The sequence below is a fragment of the Chenopodium album genome, chromosome 19 (genome assembly GCF_948465745.1).
Source record: "Chenopodium album chromosome 19, dcCheAlbu1.1, whole genome shotgun sequence".
NCBI classification, from domain to species: Eukaryota; Viridiplantae; Streptophyta; class Magnoliopsida; order Caryophyllales; family Amaranthaceae; genus Chenopodium; species Chenopodium album.
Window position 1 is genome coordinate 32,315,062 of NC_137852.1, and position 21,967 is coordinate 32,337,028.

Sequence of the window (21,967 nt, forward strand, 5' to 3'; positions counted from 1 at the left end):
TCACCTAACAACAAGCTAACATTAACATAAAAAACATACTTCTTAATTAATGATTGATCCAAAATTGTGATACTTCAATCAAGGTAAAATGTGTGCAATACTCAAGACAGCTCGTCTTGTGTGTGGCCAGCTGTAAAATAACAAAGTAATCCTTATAATACTTACCAAGTAACCTTTATCACAATGACTAAGTAACCTTTATAACACTACGAAGAAATCCTGTAATACTGACCAAATGACCCCCATAACAATGACCAAGTAACCCAATAACACTAACGAAATAACCCCTATTATGAGTGACCACACCGTGTGACAACCACATATAGAGTTTTGTGTACTCCAGATAAAAAAAATAATCTAATAAAAAATTTATAAGACAAAATTCAATAAATAAATATACTAGTACAGCGTTATTTTATTTATAATCATAACATACTCTACATGTTAGATATTTAGTGGTTGTTTGGTTGTTCATGTTGTTTGGTTGGCATTAAAAGACAAAATTGGTGGAAGACACAATTCATGGGAATTTTAACTTACCACAAAATATGAGAATTTATTTACCACCCTACTTTTGGTCATTCACAATTCCTAGGATTACAAATTCCAACATGAGAACTAAACACATTTGTTTAATTCCTAGAAATTTTAATAGAGGAAGTGAATTCCATGAATTAGAATTCTCATGGGAATTTATTTTCTACATCAACAAAATGAGGCCTCATTTTTTTAACTGATATACTCTTAATTCAAGTTGAGACATACTCCGTATTTTTTTAACCGTTAATAACTTTTATTTGTGTATTATTAATATTAACGAAATTTGATATTATGAAAAGTTCGTCAAATTCGATATGTACTATGTGACTACTAAATAATACACAAAGTCATAAGCAGATGTTAAAAACTATTCTAATCAACCTAAACTGATATGACTTGAGAAAAACTCAATTAAGATTTTACCTTATATGAACCCTATAATACAACATGACTAAACTTTGAAACAAACCCCGATCCGATCGACCTGGTCTTAGCGAAACCAATCTACGTACCCGAGTTGACACATCTGATTATGGAACATATGACTATGTCATATTATAGAGGATTAAAATAATAAACTTTGATATTGTAGTAAATTAAAATGAATCTAATAACACTTTACATGACTATGACTACATTATTAAAGAGAACCGGTACCGTTTGAACTAGATTTGTCAAAACCTGATCTGACCAACCTAATTTGAAACAGACCCGAAAAATATATAATTCAGATTTCGACTTGTATCGACGTTGCAATTAAGCATTACTTAATATTGAAATTGGACCCAATCCGACCTCATCGAATCCGACCTAAACACCGAATTGACGCCTCTAGTTCCAACCAAACAAAACCAAGGAATGAACCATCCCATCCATAATCGACTCGGTTCGGTACAAAGCCAAAGCGCACCCCGATTTGACAGCTCTCGGCCGTATTAACGACTTCCTCCCACTATTCTATTCAATAAATAATCATAAATTTCATCTATAAATAAATTAGAACTTCTCCACGTCTCTGAAAATCATAACTCATAAGAATCATATTCCTGAAAGTCTCATAAAAAGAGAAAGATCTCTATATTATTTTCCAAAATTTTTCATCCAAATCCCCGAAAAATATGTCGCTTCTTTCAGATCTCGTTAACCTTAATCTCTCAGACTCCACTGATAAGCTGATTGCTGAGTACATATGGTCAGTTTCCTCACTTCTACACACCATCTTTTTCACAATATCAAGCTTCTTCTTTCTATATTTTTTTTTAAAAAAAATATTTTTCCTTATGTTCTAGCTGATTTTTCTTAAATATTACTGATTTCCAAAAATATTCACCTTTCATACAAAAAAAAAAAAAAAAAAAAAAAAAAAAAACTTCTCACTGATAATTTTTGGTTGGCCTATTGTTATTCGTTCTGTTCTTGCCATTTTTTCTTTTACAATTTAATGTATATACCAATAATTCCAAGAAGTACAAAATAGTTTATATTATTATACCCTTTATTGTGTCCATTATTTTTAACCAACCTGTTAGTATTGGCAACAAAATATTTGTAAATAAATAGTGGGGTTTTAGGCAGGTCAAATTTAGTAGTATTTCTTTGTTAAATATTTGGAATACTCTGAAATCATGTGTTGTAAATTTATTTCAGGATTGGTGGATCTGGTATGGACATGAGAAGTAAAGCAAGAGTAAGGATTACCTTGTTTTATTTTTGGTCATTAAACATAAAACCCATCATTTTTATAAGGAAAATGTTTATTTTGGAAAGTTGGCAAAAAAATATAATTTTGTTTTTATACATGGTTTTGTATAGACACTCAATGGACCAATTTCTGATCCAAAAGAGTTGCCAAAATGGAATTATGATGGATCTAGCACTGGTCAAGCTCCTGGTGAAGACAGTGAAGTCATTCTCTAGTATGTTCTTTTGTATTTTACTCCGTACTTCACTTCCCTTTCTTTCAAGTAATTCCTAATTCATGTTTCGCCGATTCCAAATTAGTTAACACATTTACTTTTATCACGTTTGCTAATGCATATATGTAACCATATTGATAAGTAAACGTTATAAAAAGTTACAAATCTAACAAGATGTCACGTGACTATTTGAAAAGCTATTTGTTCGTACCTTTTATTTGGTTGTGCATTCATTAATAAATGTTCTATTTTAAACTAAAAATGTGAATGTTTAGTGAATCACAAGTCTTGTATGTACAAAAAAAAAAAAAAAAAAAAAAAAAAGAAAAACTAGGTAGTTATATTAAGACAGCTTTGAGATGATGACATGAATTATATACAGTAATTGTGCATGAATAAATAACCAAGAAATGGTATGAATGATTCTTGCTCTTAGCTTTGAACTGGAGCCTGATGTCCTCAACCATATGCACAACTAGTACCTGTAACACATACCTATTGACACAAAAATAATGTACACCATTTAAGTAGAGAGGACAGCTATAAAACTCAAATCTGTCTGAATGTTCATTAAACTATGTGTAATCGTCAATCATATTCATAATTCAATGCTTGATAGGTCACTGTTGCGAACTCCGGCCCTACTCGAATTCAAATATTGCCCAAACAATCATCTAATCATAGTTTTAGTGGTCCATGAGTTTATTGTTGGCTTGTTGTCTAGGTTCACAGGAATGTTTTCGAGCTCAAATATCGCTTTCGTATCCTAACATTTTAGGAGAAGATAGAGACATGAAGATGATGATTTGTAGTGAAATAGTATTTGGAAATAATGTTTTGTTTTGTTTTTTTTATATTTATTTTGGAATTTTTTTTTCCTTGTAAATTTATCTGTGAGGTAACTGTTTTAATAATGATTTATTTAATTATAGCCCACCTGATTATCAGGCTTGCATTGGTCTAGTTGATTATTCATTTTTAACTCTGTTTTGTTTTTGAATTAGCCCACAAGCTATCTTCAAAGATCCATTCAGGAGGGGCAACAATATTCTTGTGAGTTTCCCTTTTTTCACCGTGTTAAAACATTTTTAACTTTCTTTTCTAGTGTAAATTTGTTAGTAATTAAGCTATATATGTTTGTACGACAATTTACATTTTAATTCTGGCACCAGGTTATGTGCGATGCATATACTCCCCAAGGAGAACCAATCCCAACCAACAAGAGACACGATGCTGCAAAGATATTCAGCCATCCAGATGTAGCTGCTGAAGTGCCTTGGTAAAATTATCTGCAATGGTGCTTGGCTAATTTTTGTTTTGATATTCTTCATGTAGTTATAATCTTGTATTCTTGTGAAATGCACAGGTACGGTATTGAGCAGGAGTACACCTTGCTGCAAAAGGACGTTAATTGGCCCATCGGCTGGCCTGTTGGAGGTTTTCCTGGTCCACAGGTGATTTGACTTGTTTGATTATTTGTTTGTGCTTTCTCCTAAGAAATACGAGCAGGACACAGCCAAAATGAAGTATAGACGAGAATAACTTTTTGATTTTTGTAAGATTTAGAAAATCAGGTTTAGGCAATCCATTGATGAAATTTATTTCTTGTTTAGAATTGCAATGTAATTTGCTTGTTGTTGTAAGTGTCTTCTGGTTTGGACGTCACTAAAATTTTAATTAGCTTATGAAGGACAGGACTGGTAATAATGTGACTACTTGCGTGTGTTGTATACAGGGCCCCTACTACTGTGGTATTGGTGCTGATAAAGCTTTTGGAAGGGACATTGTTGATTCACACTACAAGGCTTGCCTTTATGCAGGAATTAACATTAGTGGAATCAATGGAGAAGTGATGCCAGGACAGGTAAAGTGAATAATGCTTTCAATAACTGCACGACTTGTGAAACTTGACTTTGTGTTTGCTGTTTTGTTAAACCCGTTATCTTTATCTTTCTGTAGTGGGAATTCCAAGTCGGTCCATCAGTTGGAATCTCTGCTGGAGATGAGTTATGGGTAGCTCGTTACATTTTGGAGGTATTTTGACAAATTATGTATTCTTCTAAGTGAATGTGCATTTTCTTTAGTATAAAACATAATTTCAAATGTTAATATGAAATGTCCATTGGTTATATGTTGACAGAGGATTACTGAGATTGCTGGAGTGGCTCTTTCTTTTGATCCAAAGCCAATTCCAGGTGATTGGAACGGTGCTGGTGCTCACACAAACTACAGGTGCTTGATTTTTGCATTAATCATTTCATGTACTATTTGTATATACGGAGTAATGTTTTCACAATGTTAAATAAGTATCACTAAAGGGCAATTTTGATGATTGTAGCACTAAGTCCATGAGGGAAGATGGTGGCTATGAAATCATTAAACAAGCTATTGAAAAGCTTGGATTAAGGCACAAGGAACACATTGCTGCTTATGGTGAAGGAAATGAGCGCCGTCTCACTGGTAAACACGAAACAGCCAGCATTTCAACCTTCTTGTGGGTAAGTGTTAATTCTTTTTCACTAAATGTCAATCTCAGAGTGTTATTCTAATTTATACTGCATTTTATTATTCCTTGTATTAGTAGTAACTACAGTTTCTGCAGTATTGTTAGTATTTACCTTTTCTTTACATCCTGTTTTTGTATGTGTTCAATTCCCAGCCCTGTTAATGTTATTGTCACATAAAATGAGGGTAGACTTCTCAGTAAAATTGAATTCTTAATTACCTGCAGGGAGTAGCCAACCGAGGTGCATCAGTTCGTGTTGGACGAGACACTGAAAAGGAGGGAAAAGGATATTTCGAGGACAGAAGGCCAGCTTCTAACATGGACCCTTATGTTGTCACTTCCATGATTGCAGAAACCACTATTCTTTGGAAACCATAGAGTACCAAGCTTCAATCTTTAACCACCCTTTCTATATTAAGTCATTTGCTTTAAACCAGCAGCTGTCTACTCAAGCTGTTAGGATTTTGCGTCTATTTTTCGAATTCCTATACAAACTGGTCATTGTGTAAACCATTGCTTTGCTTAAGCTGCTTTACAAGCTAAATAACACCAATTCCTTGCACTAATTAGTTCCTAAAAATTGTTGTATCTTTTTCCTTTCAAACAAATATTGAAGAAATAAAATATTTTATAGGGCTATTTGCCTATTTCTACTGCTGAATTATGCTGCTAATTATATGATTTTTCAAAAAATAAAACCATTAGGGGGCGTTTGGTTTGCACAGTGGTATAGATTTGGAATCAGGAATAGGGTTAAGGTGGTATCGGGTTGGAACTTGATACTTAATACCATGTGTTTGGTTTAATTCTGGAATGAAATGTCATCCCTTAATTTCATGTATTTGATATCTAAGGGAATGGAATGAGCCAAACCTACCTTCCCCCAAGGTTTCCAAACCCCATACCTCATGGGTTTGAGATATGGGTTTAAAAATCATATTTTTGACAACTAAACATATGGTTTGGGTTTTGGTCATTCTAAACCCATACCTTATACTTATAATCCGCGAACCAAACGCCCCCTTAGTATGTTTCAACTAACCAATATTTTCTTTGTTTGTTTTGTTTCTTTCTTTGTTCTATTTGTCAAAAAAAAAAAAAAAAAAAAAAAAAAAAAAAAAAACTAACCAATATTAAATTATTAATGTTCTAAAAAAAAAAAAAACCCCTTAGGATAATATCATTTCTTTCACACTTTTAATTTATTTATTCTTTCAAGAGCAACTTTATGAATAAGATATAGGTTATTTTCATTAATAATGGGGCAATAACTACTGGCTAGCCACACACAAGTAACTCCCAACTGACCGGGAAACCTCTGAATGACCTAGTAACCCCTAATCAAGTAACTCTTGACTTGCCTAGTAACCCCTGATCGATCGAGTAATCTCTGACCAAATAACCCAAATTGACCGAGTAACCCTTGTGCTTTTTATACAAAGTGTCGAGAAAGTTGTAGAAGCTCGAATTCAATCATTATTAAACCAAAAAAAAAAAAACTTAAATCTATTGAATTTACAAATTAACTCAAATTGACGAGGAAAAAACGAAAAATAACTTGACAATGCAAACTGTGTACAGTAGAATAGAGAGAATTAAAGGTCGTAAAAATGGCTGAAAATTGAGGAAAAAGAGAAAGAGAAGGTGGAAACCAACCCAGAACCCACCAAACAAACCTATAAACCCAACAATTTGAATCGAAATTGGAGCTATGAGGTGCGGAATTGCTTAAAAATTTTGCCGAAAATTGCACGTAAAACCCCTAAAAATGGATTTGGGGATTTTCAAATTACTTGCTCTCGATTTGGGGGTTTTCAAATTACTTGCTTTTTTTGTAAATTTTTTGAATGAATTTGTTTGTATGTTGTAACAATCATCCTCGTGGAAGGTAGGAGAGAGAATATAATGAAGAGTGAGATGTGGGAAAAAAAAATTAAGAATATGTAGCTGGCCACACCGTACACACACTACGGTGTGGCCAGCTGTAGGCATCGATTGAAGTGCACCTACTCAAGCATGTGTGAATATGTTTGACAATCATACGAAGTAAGAATTGACATTATACGATTATGGACAAAGAAAGTAGGGAGCCGCCAACAAGGTTTTAAGGAACTTGTAAACCATTCACGAATTATTTAAGTCAAACACGAATTAGGGACAATGAAAGGCAATAACGATTGACTCATGAGGGTTACACGTCATTCATAATTTATGAGATTATTAACTTTATATGGTTCGAAATCACGAAAGGAGGATCGAGGATGATGATAAGATTCATAGAGTCACATTTTCCCGTATTGGCCTATATTCGATTTTTATAGTGAAAAGTATTTCCTATGATCTAAGGCATAAAAACAAAGATTCCATTTGATCCAAACTAGATTAGGCTAATTTCGTTGAATATTAACGCACACTTAATTCTATATATTTGTGACCACTTGATTAAACAACAAGATTAGAAAGGAACTTAAAACGGTCATCCAAATTTATCCTATTAGTCATGATATTCAATTACAATATTCTCTTTAAATTAACATGCAATATGGTGATTAACAATATCACAAGTGGCTGATCTCCTTAATCAACGGGTTGTTCAACCTCCATGTTGTCACCTTGATCTTCACAGTTAGATTGCGAATTATTTCGCGGCTAGCGGGGTGGGCGTGACTAGGCCTGGTACGATTCCACCCACCAATGTTTTGAGAGAGATCGGTTCGAACGAGTGGTTACCATGACTTAGACGTGTTCCCACAAACAACACCAATTGTATATGCAATAGAATTTCGAGGTCTAAGTTGTGAGGAAGCCGGCTCATCTAGTCAAACTGAGTCCTGCAAAACAAAGGAAAGTAACTGCCTCGAGAGTTTTTTTTAGAAAGCCCCTCCTCAGTTAATGGTTGTCCATCATATGCGAATGGTCCACACTTCCACCACCATACATCAACTACTAACTTTAAATGTTGTCCATCATATGCGAATGGTCCATCCTTATCTTCCGAGCCCCTGATATTTCGTCCTCATAGACACTCCCCAATTGTATATCCAACACACGGTACACCTTCTTTGTATCACTCCTTTGTGAACCTATTTCTACAAAAGTGAATTATTTTCTTGTATTACTGCCTCTAATAATTTAGTATTCTTGATTTTCTTGTGCTCTCTCATTTCTAGTGCTCGTCATTCAAGATTTTTTTTTCCATTAGGGTTTTTCTATACAGTAACCCTGTTTTTTTTTCACTTTTCTACGTTGTGCCTTAACATATATGACTTTCTACACTGTAACCTCAATATACTTTTTGTTTCCATACAGTAACGTTGCCGTTAAAAAATTCCGTTAGTGGGGCCCACTCTCCATTTATTAATATGATTTTTATCGAATTGGTATTCCGTCAAAGGTTTCGGGGGCTATTTTGGTCCTTAGGGAACCAAATTGAGCTCAGATTTGACAAAAAAATAACATAAATGTCTCGTTTTGTGTGTTAAAATGTCAACACGTAAATCGAGACATTTCTTAATAAGCAAAACGAGGCATGTACATTATTTTTTTGCCAAATCTGAGCTCAATTTGTACCCCTAAGAAGCAAAATAGCCCCGAAACCTTTGACGGAATACCAATTCGATAAAAATAATATTAATAAATGGATAGTGGGCCCCACTAACGGAATTTTTTAACGGCAAGGTTAACGTATAGAAACAAAAAGTATATTGGGGTTACAGTGTAGAAAGTCATATATGTTGGGGCACAACGTAGAAAAGTGAAAAAAACAGGGTTACCAGTAGATTAACCCATAAATTTTTTTTTGTAAAAAAAAAAATTGAAAAAAAATTTATATTTAAAGTGGATTATACAAAGATGTTGGAGTTACATTAGGAACATTGTTAAACATTCGACAAAATAGAAGATGATAATCAAACAAGGAGATCATAATGGCTCCTTCCACTGTAAAGTAATCTCACAACATGTTGTGGTTGCTTTTTCTTTACTGCTCCATATTCTGCAATTGGAATGAATCCAGACCCCCACTTGCCACTTTTATGCTACAAAAATAAACCGTCATTAGGAAAAACTAAAATTGAACAATTAAATAAAATACAGTAAAATTTAATTTTAAAAATCCAATAATTGAAAACCCATGTAACGAATTGTTGTGGAAATTGTAATAACATTAATAATGCTATTTGAACTAGTAATATGACTATTAATTATGAAACAGACGATAGGATAGGAGTTAGTAATTTTTTGTACAAATTTTATTTATGCACATAAGTTTAAGCTAGTTTATTGAGAATGTGATTTACACATAGAAATCAATCTAGGTAAACAACAAAATTAACATCAATAATATTGATTTATTGAACTCTTCTTATGTCTTGGGGTAATTTCAACTTTCGAATAATCCAGTTTTGGTGGCTTGTTTTCTCAAATCAATCTTAAGAGACCAGCTTTCAGATTAAAAAAATAGTATGCATATGACTCTTAGTTAAGGTTAGATCAAAAAGGAATAACAAGAATTTAAATCATGTCACGAGCAATATAATATCTTATATATACACATAGGTAAACATAGAGGTAGGTGCACCAAAGGGTAATTTTTGTTTGGTTAATAAAAAATACACCTCTTTGACTTTTGCTACCCATTCAAAATTTTATTTTATTTTAGGGTTTTTCTAAGCTATACTCCTAAGGTATTCGAGTTTCTAAGGTGTACCAATGCTTTTTCAAGTTTCTAAGCTGTGCCCTTTAACTCCTTATCAATACTAAAAAGTACCCTTATTAGTTGTTTAAAAGTTAATTGAGAGTGTGTTTTCGTGGCTTCAGTTTTCGTTATTAGGGTTGCGGTGGCTAAGATTTCTTTCTCCTACCATTTCCTTACCTTTTATCATCATTCTATTAAGTTTATAGTTAATTTTAGGTGACGTGGAAGTCCCAAGGAGGGTTCATTAATGGTAGTGAGTTGAGGGGCACAAATTAGAAATTTGAAAAAATATGAGTACACTTTAAAAACTCAACTACCTTAAGGGCATAGCTTAGAAAAACTATTTAATTTACTACCACCTAAAATAAAAAAAAAAATATAGGTTTTGCTACCATTTAATGTATTGGTGACTATTTCTATTAGCAAGGCCCAACCAGCCACCCTCACTGCCACCTTCCAGAGCCACCCCTCCCTCCTCAGCCACCCTTTCCGTGCCAGCTGTCGGCGCCCAAACAATCCCCCAGTGTCGGCGACCCTTCCACCGCCTTCCTTCGCCCTTCAATCTCATTGACATCGTTCACACAACCCCAACACAACAAGCAGCAGCCGCAACACATTAGCCTCACCAAAATCACCTTGCCACTACCACTCCAATCACTATCAACAGGCGCAGACAACACCACCAATCGAACCCACCTTAGTTGCAGACACAAGCAGCCGCGCAACAACAGCAACATTTTGCAAACCGAGCAACCGCTGATCGACAGCACCGGATCTCCCAAATCAAGCAACTTGAAATTGCTAAACAACAAACCCATTAAACCCTCTTCTCCATAATTGTAGCTACCCTCAAAACCCCATTAAACCCTTTATCCAAACCCTTAATTCTCAATTCCTCAAACAAATTCCTCCGTTTTCTACAACCCAATTCACCCTTGTTTCAATTGAGGCCAATGAGAGGATTGCATAGATTGTAAAGGGTTTGGTGGGCACTGGCAAGGTGGGTGGGGGAAAGGGAGGGGGTAGGGTCAGCTAGTGGAGAGGGGAAGGGTGACTGCGAGCTAGCTAGAAGTTTTTTCTTTAATAAATTAAATAAAAAATAATTAAATAGTGGTCCCCACTTAACAAAGCCCTAAGGAATTATGTTAAGTGGTAGTAAAAGCTATATTTTGTACTTTAAGAGGTACCAAAATAAAATTTTAAATTGGTAGCAAAAGTCAAAACATGGTGTTTTCATGGTAGCAAAACTCAAAATTTCCTTTATAAAATGAGCAAAAAATGTAAAATGAGTAGAAAATAATCTTAGGTGCAATTTGAACTTGGGTGTATATAAATTTTAGATCAACTACACCTACAAATCGGAGGCACTGTATAGAAAAACCCTTTATTTTTTTTAGTTAATTATTTTAAAAAATAGGGCCAATAGAAGGTGACACATGGCATGCCACCTTCTAAAATCAGTTACCAAATTAAAAACCGGTCGAAGGCTTGCTTTAAGAAAACAAAGGGTAAAAGGTGGGCTTGTTCCCAGAATATCCAAAGGTGGGCTTGTTCCCACAATATCCAAAGGTGGACTCGTTTTGAGCAGGCTGAGCAAAGGTGGGATTATTGTTTTCAATTTTTCCTTTCAAAAATACTAAAGCACCCCTAAAAAGTCTATTGCTATAAGGCAGAAAGCAGAATCTTCACTATACAACATAATATAGACAAAAAAATAAATAATCTGTTTCTCCAACTAGAATACTAACCTCTGTTTCTGGTATATACACAATAATCCGCTTATTACACAACTTTGACAATACCTGCACAGAAACAAGTCACCCGCAATATAAATGCATGTCTATCATACTTTTTTTGTCTCTGAAGACATCAGGCATATGCAGAATATCAGCAAGAAACAGCAGCACCACAATGAAGACTGCCAGATCCGAATCTGGTAAAAGATCCATGTGAGTGTTGTAAAAAGAATGAACAGCACTCGGGCAACACGGTCCTACAGCCTTAGATTTAGGTCTAAACAAATACATGTAATTAAAATTTTCTTCTAAATTTAATTAACTCAGTTCTATGCTCTCTAGGAGCAAATGTATTATCAGCTTTCAAATGTCCAATGAGCATCTATACTATATACTAATTTAATCACCGGAGTTATCCCAAAATTAAATGTGTTGCATCCGCAATAAAAATTTTCCCGCCAAAAACATTTTATTTACCATTTTTCCTTTACAAAATAACATGATAAAAAAAATTAGTGAATACAAACTTACAATTATATATATATATATATGAAATGAGAAAGATCTTATAATGAGAAGTATGAGAAAGAATCTTGAACGTTCAAATGAATCAACGATTCACATTTCACCATTGTGAAATGCACATATAGTATAAATATTATGCACAATTAATACAAAAATTATGCACATTTATTTTTCACTATTTGAAAAAACCTCCTTAAATTCATTATTCAACAAAAGTAATGCACATTTAATACAAATATTATGCATATTTAATTTAAAAATTATGCAAATTCATTTTTCACAATATGAATAATCAACCTCTTGTTAAATTCATTAACAGTACCACCAATCTCCTATTACGACTCTACATCATTGTTGTTTGTGGAACGGCTAGGTGTCTCTTAACTACACCCCCCTCCTAGAAGTCCAGAATGCGACCTTAATACTCCTAGAGCAAGGGGTCTTATTATATAAAAACTCAAAAATAACATTTAATTCAAATTTGATGTCGAAAAATTCATTTCAACAAATTTCAACAACCTTTGTTGCAATAATATTATCATTTCGGTGACCGTGGAAGGAAAGATTATGAAGAGGAGGTGGGCGAATTGGAGTGAGATTGACGGTTGTAGTGGGCATCGAGCGGTGGTTACGTCAAATAAGAAAGTGTTGGAGAGAGAAAGTACAAGTGAGTTACAGTAGATTGGCCACCATTGTTGGAGCTTGGAGGAGAGAGAAAGTTATGAGCATTAACAATGGTCGGAGAAGAGGTAGATAAGATCTTGAAAATGGAAGAGAAATTTTATTTAAGGCGTAGGTTTTTTAATTTTTAAGACACATTTAGTTCAAAATATATGCACATTTAGTACAAAAAATATGCGCATATAATCCTTCTAATTATAAGACCCTTTTCGTTTGACCCTATATATATAAAACAGTAGTGGCAAGTTCTAGTGGACAAAAAACAGAGGCATATACTGGAAGAGGTGGGACTGCATTAGTAAGCCAAATGACGAAGGAGGTCTTGGGATTAAGGATGATAGATGGTTCAACCAGGTGCTCCTAGCTAAATAAGGTTGGAAAATTATTCAACAAGAGAACTCGCTTCTAAGTGAAAACTCATTTTTCAGGGCAAAAACGTACAAAATCAATAGGATAAACTTCTTCGACGATTCTAGGGAGAGTTATGGCTTTAAATGGGGAATTCAGTTTTTAAATTCGGGATGTTCATGGCTAATTGTGGTTGGTTGCCTAGTAAAAATTCACCATCCTTGGGTGATGGTCATGAGCCACCGCGGAGAATTGAAGATCGATTGGGGGAGGTGTATAATGTCAGGTACCTGATGGAATATATATATAGGTGCAAAGAGCTCTACAATGAGAGAATGGTAGTTGAAATACATTCATTCTCATTGCCCAAAAGGAGTAGGAAGGTAATCAAATTGTATGGAAGGAGGGGAGGAGTGGAGTCTACAGTCTACACAGTTAGAACTGGGTATATAAAGGCTAAAGCCATTGCAAAGAGTGAAGAAGGAGAAGTGAGGAGAAAAAGAGACAACAAAAGCTGGAAAAGGAAGGATCAGCCTAGTAAGATACTCTTTCTCTGGAAAGTTTTGAACAAGGCCAAACCAGTTGGAAGTGAGCTTAAAATAAGAGGAATAAATATAGCAGCAAATGATGTGCTGTGAAGATGAGTCGAATAATCAAAAGTACCTGGAAGAGTGGTAATATAGATCTAAATGTGGATAATCGAGAAATAGTTGACTTGTGACAGATTGGAAATAACTGGTCGACTTAGTTGCAGAAGGAGCCTGATAGTAACAATATTGGCACGGACTACTCATCAGCACCCCCAAGGCTGTTCTGTCTAGGAACAGGATAGTCAACCAAGGTATAGATCAGAACCCTGCAAATCATTGATGGAGATAAACATCATAGCAAGGGCAGAAGAAATTAATAGAGAGATCAACCGTCTCAAGAGACCCAGAGGGTACTGCCTTTCCAAATGTCTTTGTTAAAGGAAAAAGCTAGTACACAGGTCGAAGACAAAGAGCAGAAAACACTGAACTCAAGGCAAATATGAGAGAATGAAGAGAAGTACGAGCTAATCCAGGGTGAAGAACAGTACACAAGAACAAACATCTCTTGCGCAGGAGTCTGGAAGATGAGGAATCGAGGAACAGTAGCACACATGATGACGACTGAACAAGGAATTATTTGGCAAGGAGAAAAGGAAGTCCTGAGTACGAGCAAGGAACCTTAGTTAAAGCACTTCAGTATAGCATAGCAAAAGCTCAGAAAAGGAATAAGTTGCACATTAATATCATCACAATAGACAGGAGACTTCTAAGCTGGCTAACTGTGGAAGGAGATGGGCAGATTGACTGCAGAAATCCATTAATTGAAATCAAGCAACAATTATACAGTATTAGGGGTGCTAATCGAGTTGAGCAACTCGCGATCGACTTGGTCAACGCTCGGTCAAAACTGGAGTCGAGTTCGAGTTGGCTCGACTCATAACCTTAATGAGCACGAGTCGCACAAGCTACTACTCGACTCGATAAGCTCCCGAGCTGCTCGATAATTTTTTATTATGAATATGTTATATATAATTTCATAAAAAATATTAAATAAATAAATAAATAAATAAAAAATTAAACGTGGCATGTAGAAAAAATACAGCAATTTTATATGGAAAAGATAAAATAAAATAAAATAAGGGTTTGTTCCTCATTGACGCTGAGTTGAAATGAAATGAAATGAATATTTTATAAGAGAAGGAAATTAGGAGCTGAACTGAACTAACTGAATTTCAAGTTTTCAACGTATGAGAACAGGCCCTAAGTCACTCCTCCGGAATTAGTACTACACAGAGTAGTTGCTTACTCTTATCATTCATTCACTTACAAAAAAGAACCCTAGACACTTCTCCTCCTAAGTTCATTCACAGCCGCTATATACTCCTCTCCCCTTATATTTTTGCTTTGTTTTTTCTCTTTCATTCTCAAATCTCAAGCAAGCTCATAATTACTCATCAAATATTAAGCTCAGGATATGAATTGAAAAAATAAAGGATCAAGATCAAGTAAAGTAAAAGAGAATTTTAACAAGGAACCAGCTTTTAATATTGCAGTTGCATTTTGTTACTATCTTTTGTTGTAGTCTAGTAGATCTGAAGTTGTTCTTATAGTTTTATCATATTATTGGTAAAAAAGAAGTTGGATAATTTTTAATGTTCTTGAGAAATTATGGATTAATTTGGGAGTTTTTTCTAGTAGAGGCCGAATTTTAAAATTAATTTGGGCGTTTTTCTGGTAGATCTAGTCGAATTGTACATCTTTACATTCCATATAAATTCATCACCACTTTCATTGGCAACCACCACTACCACCGATCTCCACTCTATCTTCATTGGCAACCACCACCACTACCAGCGCAACCTTCTATGGCGACTGCTACCATTGCCAGAAGTCACCGCCGTTGTGTTCTTCCTTGTCGCCGCCTTCGTTTTCTCTCTGTTCCTTTTGTTGTTGTTTCGTCATTTTTGCTAAAGCTTTTTCTGGATTCAAATTTTTGTGGGTTAGAATTTTCCAGCTGGGTTCGAATTTCCTAGGTTCGAATTTGGTGGATCGTTGGTGGTTCGACTTTGGTGGTTGGTGGTTCGACTTTGGTGCTGGGTTGGTGGTTTTCAAGGTTTGAATTCGTGGGTTGGTGGTTCGATTTTTCTAGATTTGGTTGGTGGTTCAAATTTTCTGGGTTCGCTGGGTGGTTCGTGTGCGTGCTGGGTGGTTCGTGATAGGTGATGTGCTGGGTGGTGGTGGTGCCCGTGGTTTAGGTTTCAATGTTTCATGGTGCTGGGTGGTGGTGCTTGGTGGTTCGACAGTGGGTGGTTCGTGTAGTGGGTGGTTCGACCGTGGGTGGTTCATGTGGTGCTGTTGGATGGTGGTTGTTGGGTGGTGGTGTGGCTAGGTTGTGGTGGTGGTATCATGGTGCTGGGTGGTGGTTTTTTATTTTGGTTTATTTATCTTTTATTTTTTTATTGGGTCGGATTAATAATAAGTATATCCTCTTATTTTTCAATAATCTCACTTAAGATATTTTGCCTAGGAGTTTGCAATCCTCCTCTTTGTTGCGAGTAATTCGTAATGGAGGGAGTAATATAACACTGTGAATCAAAATTATCAATAAAAATAGACACACCTGGCAATCCTGACTAGACTCAATGACCCGAAATCGACCCGAAAGTAGTGACCCGAAAACCGAAATCAACCCGACCCGACCCATACCCGAACCAAAGTGAAATTGACCCGACTTTGATCCAAAACCCGAAGTAACCCGACCCGAAATTGACCCAATACCCAAAGTGACCCTACCTTAATTTAACTTGAATTGATTGACCAAAATAAACTCGAAACCACAAGTGACCTAACTAAAATTACCTTATACTTGAAATGACCCTAACCAATTTAAGCCAAATATTTGACCCGAGTAGACCCAAATAGAAAATAACCGTAATTAGGAATGACAATGGATCGGACTCGGGTCGGATGTAGCTAAATCGGAATCCGATCTGCTTATTATCTGAATCGTGGACTCAGGTTCAAATCCAGATCCGAATTCGGTTGATCCAAGTTCAAATCTCAATCCGACTCACATTTTAAGGGTTCGAATCCTGTCTGTTTATTCAGGCATCATTTGGATCGATATGAGTAACTATTTTAGAATAATCCCAGTATTGACCCAACAACCTGACTCGATCTTGACCTAACTTGACCCGATATATCGACTCAAAAATTGACCCGACCAGATATGACCCAACCCAAATTGACCCTACCCGAACTTGACCCGACCCAAAAGCGACCCGAAGTGTTGACCCGATCTTGTCCCGAAACTCGAAATGACCCGACCCGAAATTGACCCGACCCGGACAAGGTCTATTATACATGTTCCAGTATACATGTTCCATTGTGTTAGCTGGGTCATTAACAATAATTTTGTATCACAGGGGAGGCTAGAGAAAGCAGTTAGAAAAGGGGAAGGACAGACTCTCTTTGTATTTCTGTTAAAAAAAATAAAAATAAAAAAAGAAAACAAAAGGAAAACAAAAGCATCAGAGTATCCTATTGAAAAAATAGAACACTGTGAATCAAAATTATCAGTGAAAACCTAGAAATACTGTTATTTCAACTGTGCAAGATACTGATTTCAACTGTGATCACCATTTGTGCATTATATCTAAGTGTCTCATCCCTTGGGGCATGTTTCATGAGCAAACTTCACAATAGGAGCCACAAAATGGATCCAAGTGCCATATGGTTGGTTGGAGTAAAAAGATGTTAGACATTATGACAAAGGAAATTTTCGTCCAGAAAGTTCTCCCTTTTAAGTTACCTATGTATAATTAGAGTTGGTGCATCAAGGTAATTCACAACTTCTGCTTACTGGTCAGGTGTCAGGCTAACTCTAACTCTGCCTTAAAGAAGAAAGTGATTGCTAGCCTACCCTACAACTCATCTAGTCATCCATACCCCCACCCACAAAAATGAGGAATGGGATCATGTTGAAATTGGGACAAGAAGGAAACCATTGGTTGGACCATACCTACATTTTATTTAGATTTTCAAGAAAATAATTGGCAGGGTGCAGAATTTGCAATTGTGCCTTCTGCAGACAATTTGACATGTTATTTCAGGTTCAATTAAGTAAATTTATGCTACATTGTCACCATTCACCAAAACAAGCAATCAAAGTAGATGGGAGGGCCTTCCAAATACATGTATAGGACAAGACATGCAAGTTTACGTCTTCCTCTATTCATTAAAGCATGGGTCATGAAAGTTTTGGCTTGCTAGCTCACCTGACAATTCATATCTTTAGTTATCCTTAAAAATAATACACTTTGCATTTTGCACTTGTAACTTTATACTTAAATGATTAATATCTATAAATATTGATGAAAGGAGGATACCTACTATCTTATTTCTTTCCTGCTCTTATATTTTCTTTGTCTTCTTCTGTTATTTTCTCTTCACTGGTTTGTACAGCCAGTTGTCCTTTTCTTGTATTAGGGTAATCATTCTAGGGATTGGTGTGCTCATGTATATAATGGGGGTGAATGTGATGCACGCAGCTTATGGTTTTCAGAATAAGAATGAAATAGAAAAGACTCAATCTTTCCCCACATTTATTACTGCTCTTTCACAACATTCTTCGTATTAAATCTGAATATGTCATCAAATATGTTTAATTTACAATTAAAATCCCATAAAAAGTTAATATCTTTAAAATAATCATTGGGATACATGTGAAATGATCCCATGTGGATATATGATTATGATTTTTCTTGTTTATATAACAAATTGAATTATGTGAATAGTGGAAATGTCAAAATGTTGCACCTAAATCTAAATGGAGTAAGTAAAAGAAGATGCCTCACATCTAAATATAAATGGAGGAAGTATAAGCAAGTTGCCTCACCTTAAAAGCTTTATGAAGACATATATTTATTTTCAACAATTAAAAAGTAGTTGTAATTTTAAAATGGGTTATAAAATTCAATAGTAGGTTAATAATGCAATTATGCAAATACAATGTATAATATAATTTAATAATGCAAACACAATTATACATAGGTAATTAACAAATTTTCTGCTTTGACATCAAAAGGATATACCAAGCTACGTACTCGATTAAGAATTTAAGATAGCCATAGATTTGCAAGAAATTAAGGCTTTAACCCTAATCATGTGCCCGACCAACCATGCACATACAAATGAGGCCACACATCTCATTCCACTTGAATTCTCTCGTCGTTGTCAACATACTGTGATTTAGGTTAAACAAGGTAATGGGGGTCATTACACTGATAGCAAGGCCCTAAGTTACTTTTACCACCAAGTTTGATCTAGAAACCTACGAAGTAAGAAGTTATAAGATTCATTATTATGGCTTAGTGTAGATTTAAAACTAGATAACAGCGTGTTGTTTGGAAAAGTTACTGTTATAGCATATATATTCAAAAAGAAAGTTTTTGTTTCTTAAACATGGCATCTATTGTTGACTCTTGCATTCTTGCCTTTTCAACACGCCATATACTTGAGTTAGACTTAATTATTGTAAATCAGCCATCTCCTTGGTAGATTCAATTATTTGAATTTGAAGTTTGTATTGAACTTCTGGAGATGGCTCTCTGATGAACATATCTTTTTGTAAACTTAAATCCCTTTATGAAACTTGCACATCCTCCAATTTCATTGTTTCAAACTGCCAAAAAAATCACATACTAGGTCTCACACTAGTGCTCCAAAGGCTAACTCCAAAGTATCATCCTTCTATATGTTCGTTCATATTGTTCTTTAATTCATGTTTATAAGACACAGATTACTCATTCATTTAATCATATACTAGTATGTTCCTTACTTGAGCATCTTTCTTTACCATAGCTCTTAAAGTAGGATTTGCTACACTGGTTTTCTATGTATGAGATGGAGGAATCTAGAACAAACAAAGGACATATTAATGGTAAACACAGCCAGACAGGAAGGTAACGAGGGATATTTGGTTGGTAGGAGACAGATAGACTCTAAAAGGAGCTAGAAAGAGAGTAATTTTGTCGATTACCTTTCTTAGACTAGCGTTATAAAGCCATTGTGTACATAAGAACAAGTTGTTCTAGCAACTCTAGTCAAGGACTTGTCAACAGGTTACATCTTATAACAGTTGAGCATATAAACAATTACATACTACTTGACTCATACATCTATGCTATACTAATATACACCAGGCTTTGGAGAGGACTAACCAGTAGCTCGGACTCTCCACCCCAAAAGTCATGTCGTCCAATGCGCTGGCAGTATCTGCAAAGAAGCTTATAAATGAGACCGAAAAGCACATAGCTGAGCTCATTGAGAACCAATACGCTAACTACACAAATTTCATAAGATGCAGCCAAACATAAACAAACCGGTGCAAAGGCTCATCAACAGTAATTGCAGTGACTGCCTCCTGATATTGACGCCGTTCATTTTCATTTTCACAAATAACTTCTTTCACTGCAGCTCTTAACTCATCTGTAATAGCAAGTTTCTAGTAATTAGATATAACGAGATGTTTACAAGTTATAAATCAATTGGATTGTAGGAAAATTCTAACTCTTCAACAACCAAATCCATTATAACTAGAAAAGATACACACTACATAGGCACTATTTATGTATCTGAAATCGTTAAGCAAGATTAAAAAGGGAAGAAAGAGTGAGAAGGGTAGGAAATAAATAAATACCAGCATTATCTCTTTCTTGTTGTGGTGTAAGAGTTATTCCCTTGTTCCTAGCCATGCCTTTAACCTAATGTCATAATGAATTTTATTATTAGTAGAGCAATAACATTAAAAAAAACACAAACACACACGCGCACACAAAGCTCGATTTTTTAAACCAGTTTCATTATTTCAGTAATACTACAGTACTTGCCAAATCTGTAGACTATCATCCTAGAAAAATTCAAAATAGATTTTTGGCTTAATATGGGCATCATGTATTAGAATCAATAGCAGGTTAAGGGGAATGAATTGTTTGCAGCCTTCTACACTACGCCTACATTTAAGATGCATCTTGAGCGCATATATTTGAACAAATACTACCTCCATTACATATTATATGCAACGATTAGACACTTTCCCTCACACTTTCAAGATACTAGAAAATGAAAAGATTTATGCTAACTATAGCGCAATACCTTCAAAAACCAATGGCATGATAACGCACTCTACGAAATGAAGGGCTAATCAAAACAAAAAATATGGGGAAGAAAGGATGCAACTCTTTCCTTAACGAAGTTGAAACTTATAAGTAAATAGCAAAGCGTTTATCAAACCTGAATTGTACAAGATTTCATCTACATCATTGCCCTTAAGGGTCTCTCTAAAAAATAAAAAAATAAAAAATAAAAACAAATAAACAAATTAAAAAGAAGAGATTCATACGAGTGCTCGAAACATGCAACGGCCATCCCCAGTAACCTTCTGAATTGCGTAACGCTCCACCTTTATGTTTGAAGAAGAAACTCCACTTCTGAAGTTTAATTTAAAAGAAAATATATAATTTTAATAAAAAAATTTGCCTGATTATACAAATTAAGTACTACCTCATATTATTTGCGTTGATTTGACATAAAGTGTGAGCGGAAAGTATCTAATCGTTGCAAATAATTTAAAACGGAGGTAGTAGAAGTGGATAAGAACTTACTGCGGAGGTCCAATTCGGGCGAAAAATCGAGAACTGGTGTTGTTAAAGAATTGAATAGGGTTGGAATTTGTGTTGGGAGTTGAAATTGAATCAACAGCAGATGATACAAGCTCAAATTTAGCACTACCATTTCTAAGTTTGTCAAGAATTGTGTCTGCAATAACAAAAGAAAACAGTAAGTTGATAAATAAAGCCAGAAAGAAAATTTGAACAAGGCGAAGAATGTACCGTTAGATATTGTGACAGCCATGGATAAACAACACTAAATCAAGTGGAATATCTTCAAATCAACTTCAACTATCAACAAATTCGAATTTCAATACCATAATCAACGATTAAAAAAAATGATTCGGAACAATAAATTTTAAATGAAAAGCAAACCTCCGTCGTTGTGCTACTGCTTATGCCGCCGTGTTGCAGCCACCTCAACCTCCGCCGTTGTGATTCTCTAAAATTGGCGGCGACCGTTGCGAAGTGCGCGGAGAGCCGTGGCGTAGTGTGTAATTAAGAAGATATTAAAAGGATAAGAGAGATATAAAAGGCTTTAGTTTCAAAAAAGGGGCATCAAAGTTTGTTTGGCTTTTTTGGATAAGATATAAAAGGCTTTAGTTTCAAAAAAGGGGCATCAAAGTTTGTTTGGCTTTTTTGGATAAGATATAAAAGGCTTTAGCCTTCCCCTCGATACCCGATCCCACGGTCTGGGTTTAGTGGTTTCGATGGGTAGTTGTGGTCTGGGTTTGTGGGTATAGGGTTCGCGTGGGTATAGGGTTGTCGGTGGTGGTGGTCTGGGTTTGTGGGTATAGGGTTGTCGATGGTGGTGGTCTG

At 35.3% G+C, this 21,967-nt stretch overlaps 2 protein-coding genes across 2 annotated transcripts; one reads left to right on the forward strand and one right to left on the reverse strand.

The window, feature by feature from the left end:
* Nucleotides 1-1,539: 1,539 nt before the first annotated feature.
* LOC145593573 (glutamine synthetase cytosolic isozyme) lies at nucleotides 1,540-5,621 on the forward strand. Its single transcript, XM_081649842.1, has 11 exons — nucleotides 1,540-1,732; nucleotides 2,188-2,227; nucleotides 2,353-2,456; nucleotides 3,461-3,509; nucleotides 3,629-3,735; nucleotides 3,823-3,910; nucleotides 4,192-4,320; nucleotides 4,416-4,490; nucleotides 4,597-4,688; nucleotides 4,795-4,954; nucleotides 5,188-5,621. Exons 1-11 carry the CDS (start codon nucleotides 1,659-1,661, stop codon nucleotides 5,338-5,340), a joined length of 1,071 nt encoding a protein of 356 aa, XP_081505968.1. The 5' UTR covers nucleotides 1,540-1,658; the 3' UTR covers nucleotides 5,341-5,621.
* A 3,096-nt stretch (nucleotides 5,622-8,717) lies between these two features.
* Nucleotides 8,718-21,696, reverse strand: LOC145595153 (OVARIAN TUMOR DOMAIN-containing deubiquitinating enzyme 3-like). Its single transcript, XM_081651522.1, has 9 exons — nucleotides 21,524-21,696; nucleotides 21,371-21,439; nucleotides 21,143-21,296; nucleotides 20,881-20,968; nucleotides 20,179-20,242; nucleotides 19,862-19,967; nucleotides 19,700-19,754; nucleotides 11,407-11,460; nucleotides 8,718-8,999 (listed from the first exon to the last, which is right to left on the reverse strand). Exons 2-9 carry the CDS (start codon nucleotides 21,390-21,392, stop codon nucleotides 8,871-8,873), a joined length of 672 nt encoding a protein of 223 aa, XP_081507648.1. The 5' UTR covers nucleotides 21,393-21,439; nucleotides 21,524-21,696; the 3' UTR covers nucleotides 8,718-8,870.
* Nucleotides 21,697-21,967: the final 271 nt, after the last annotated feature.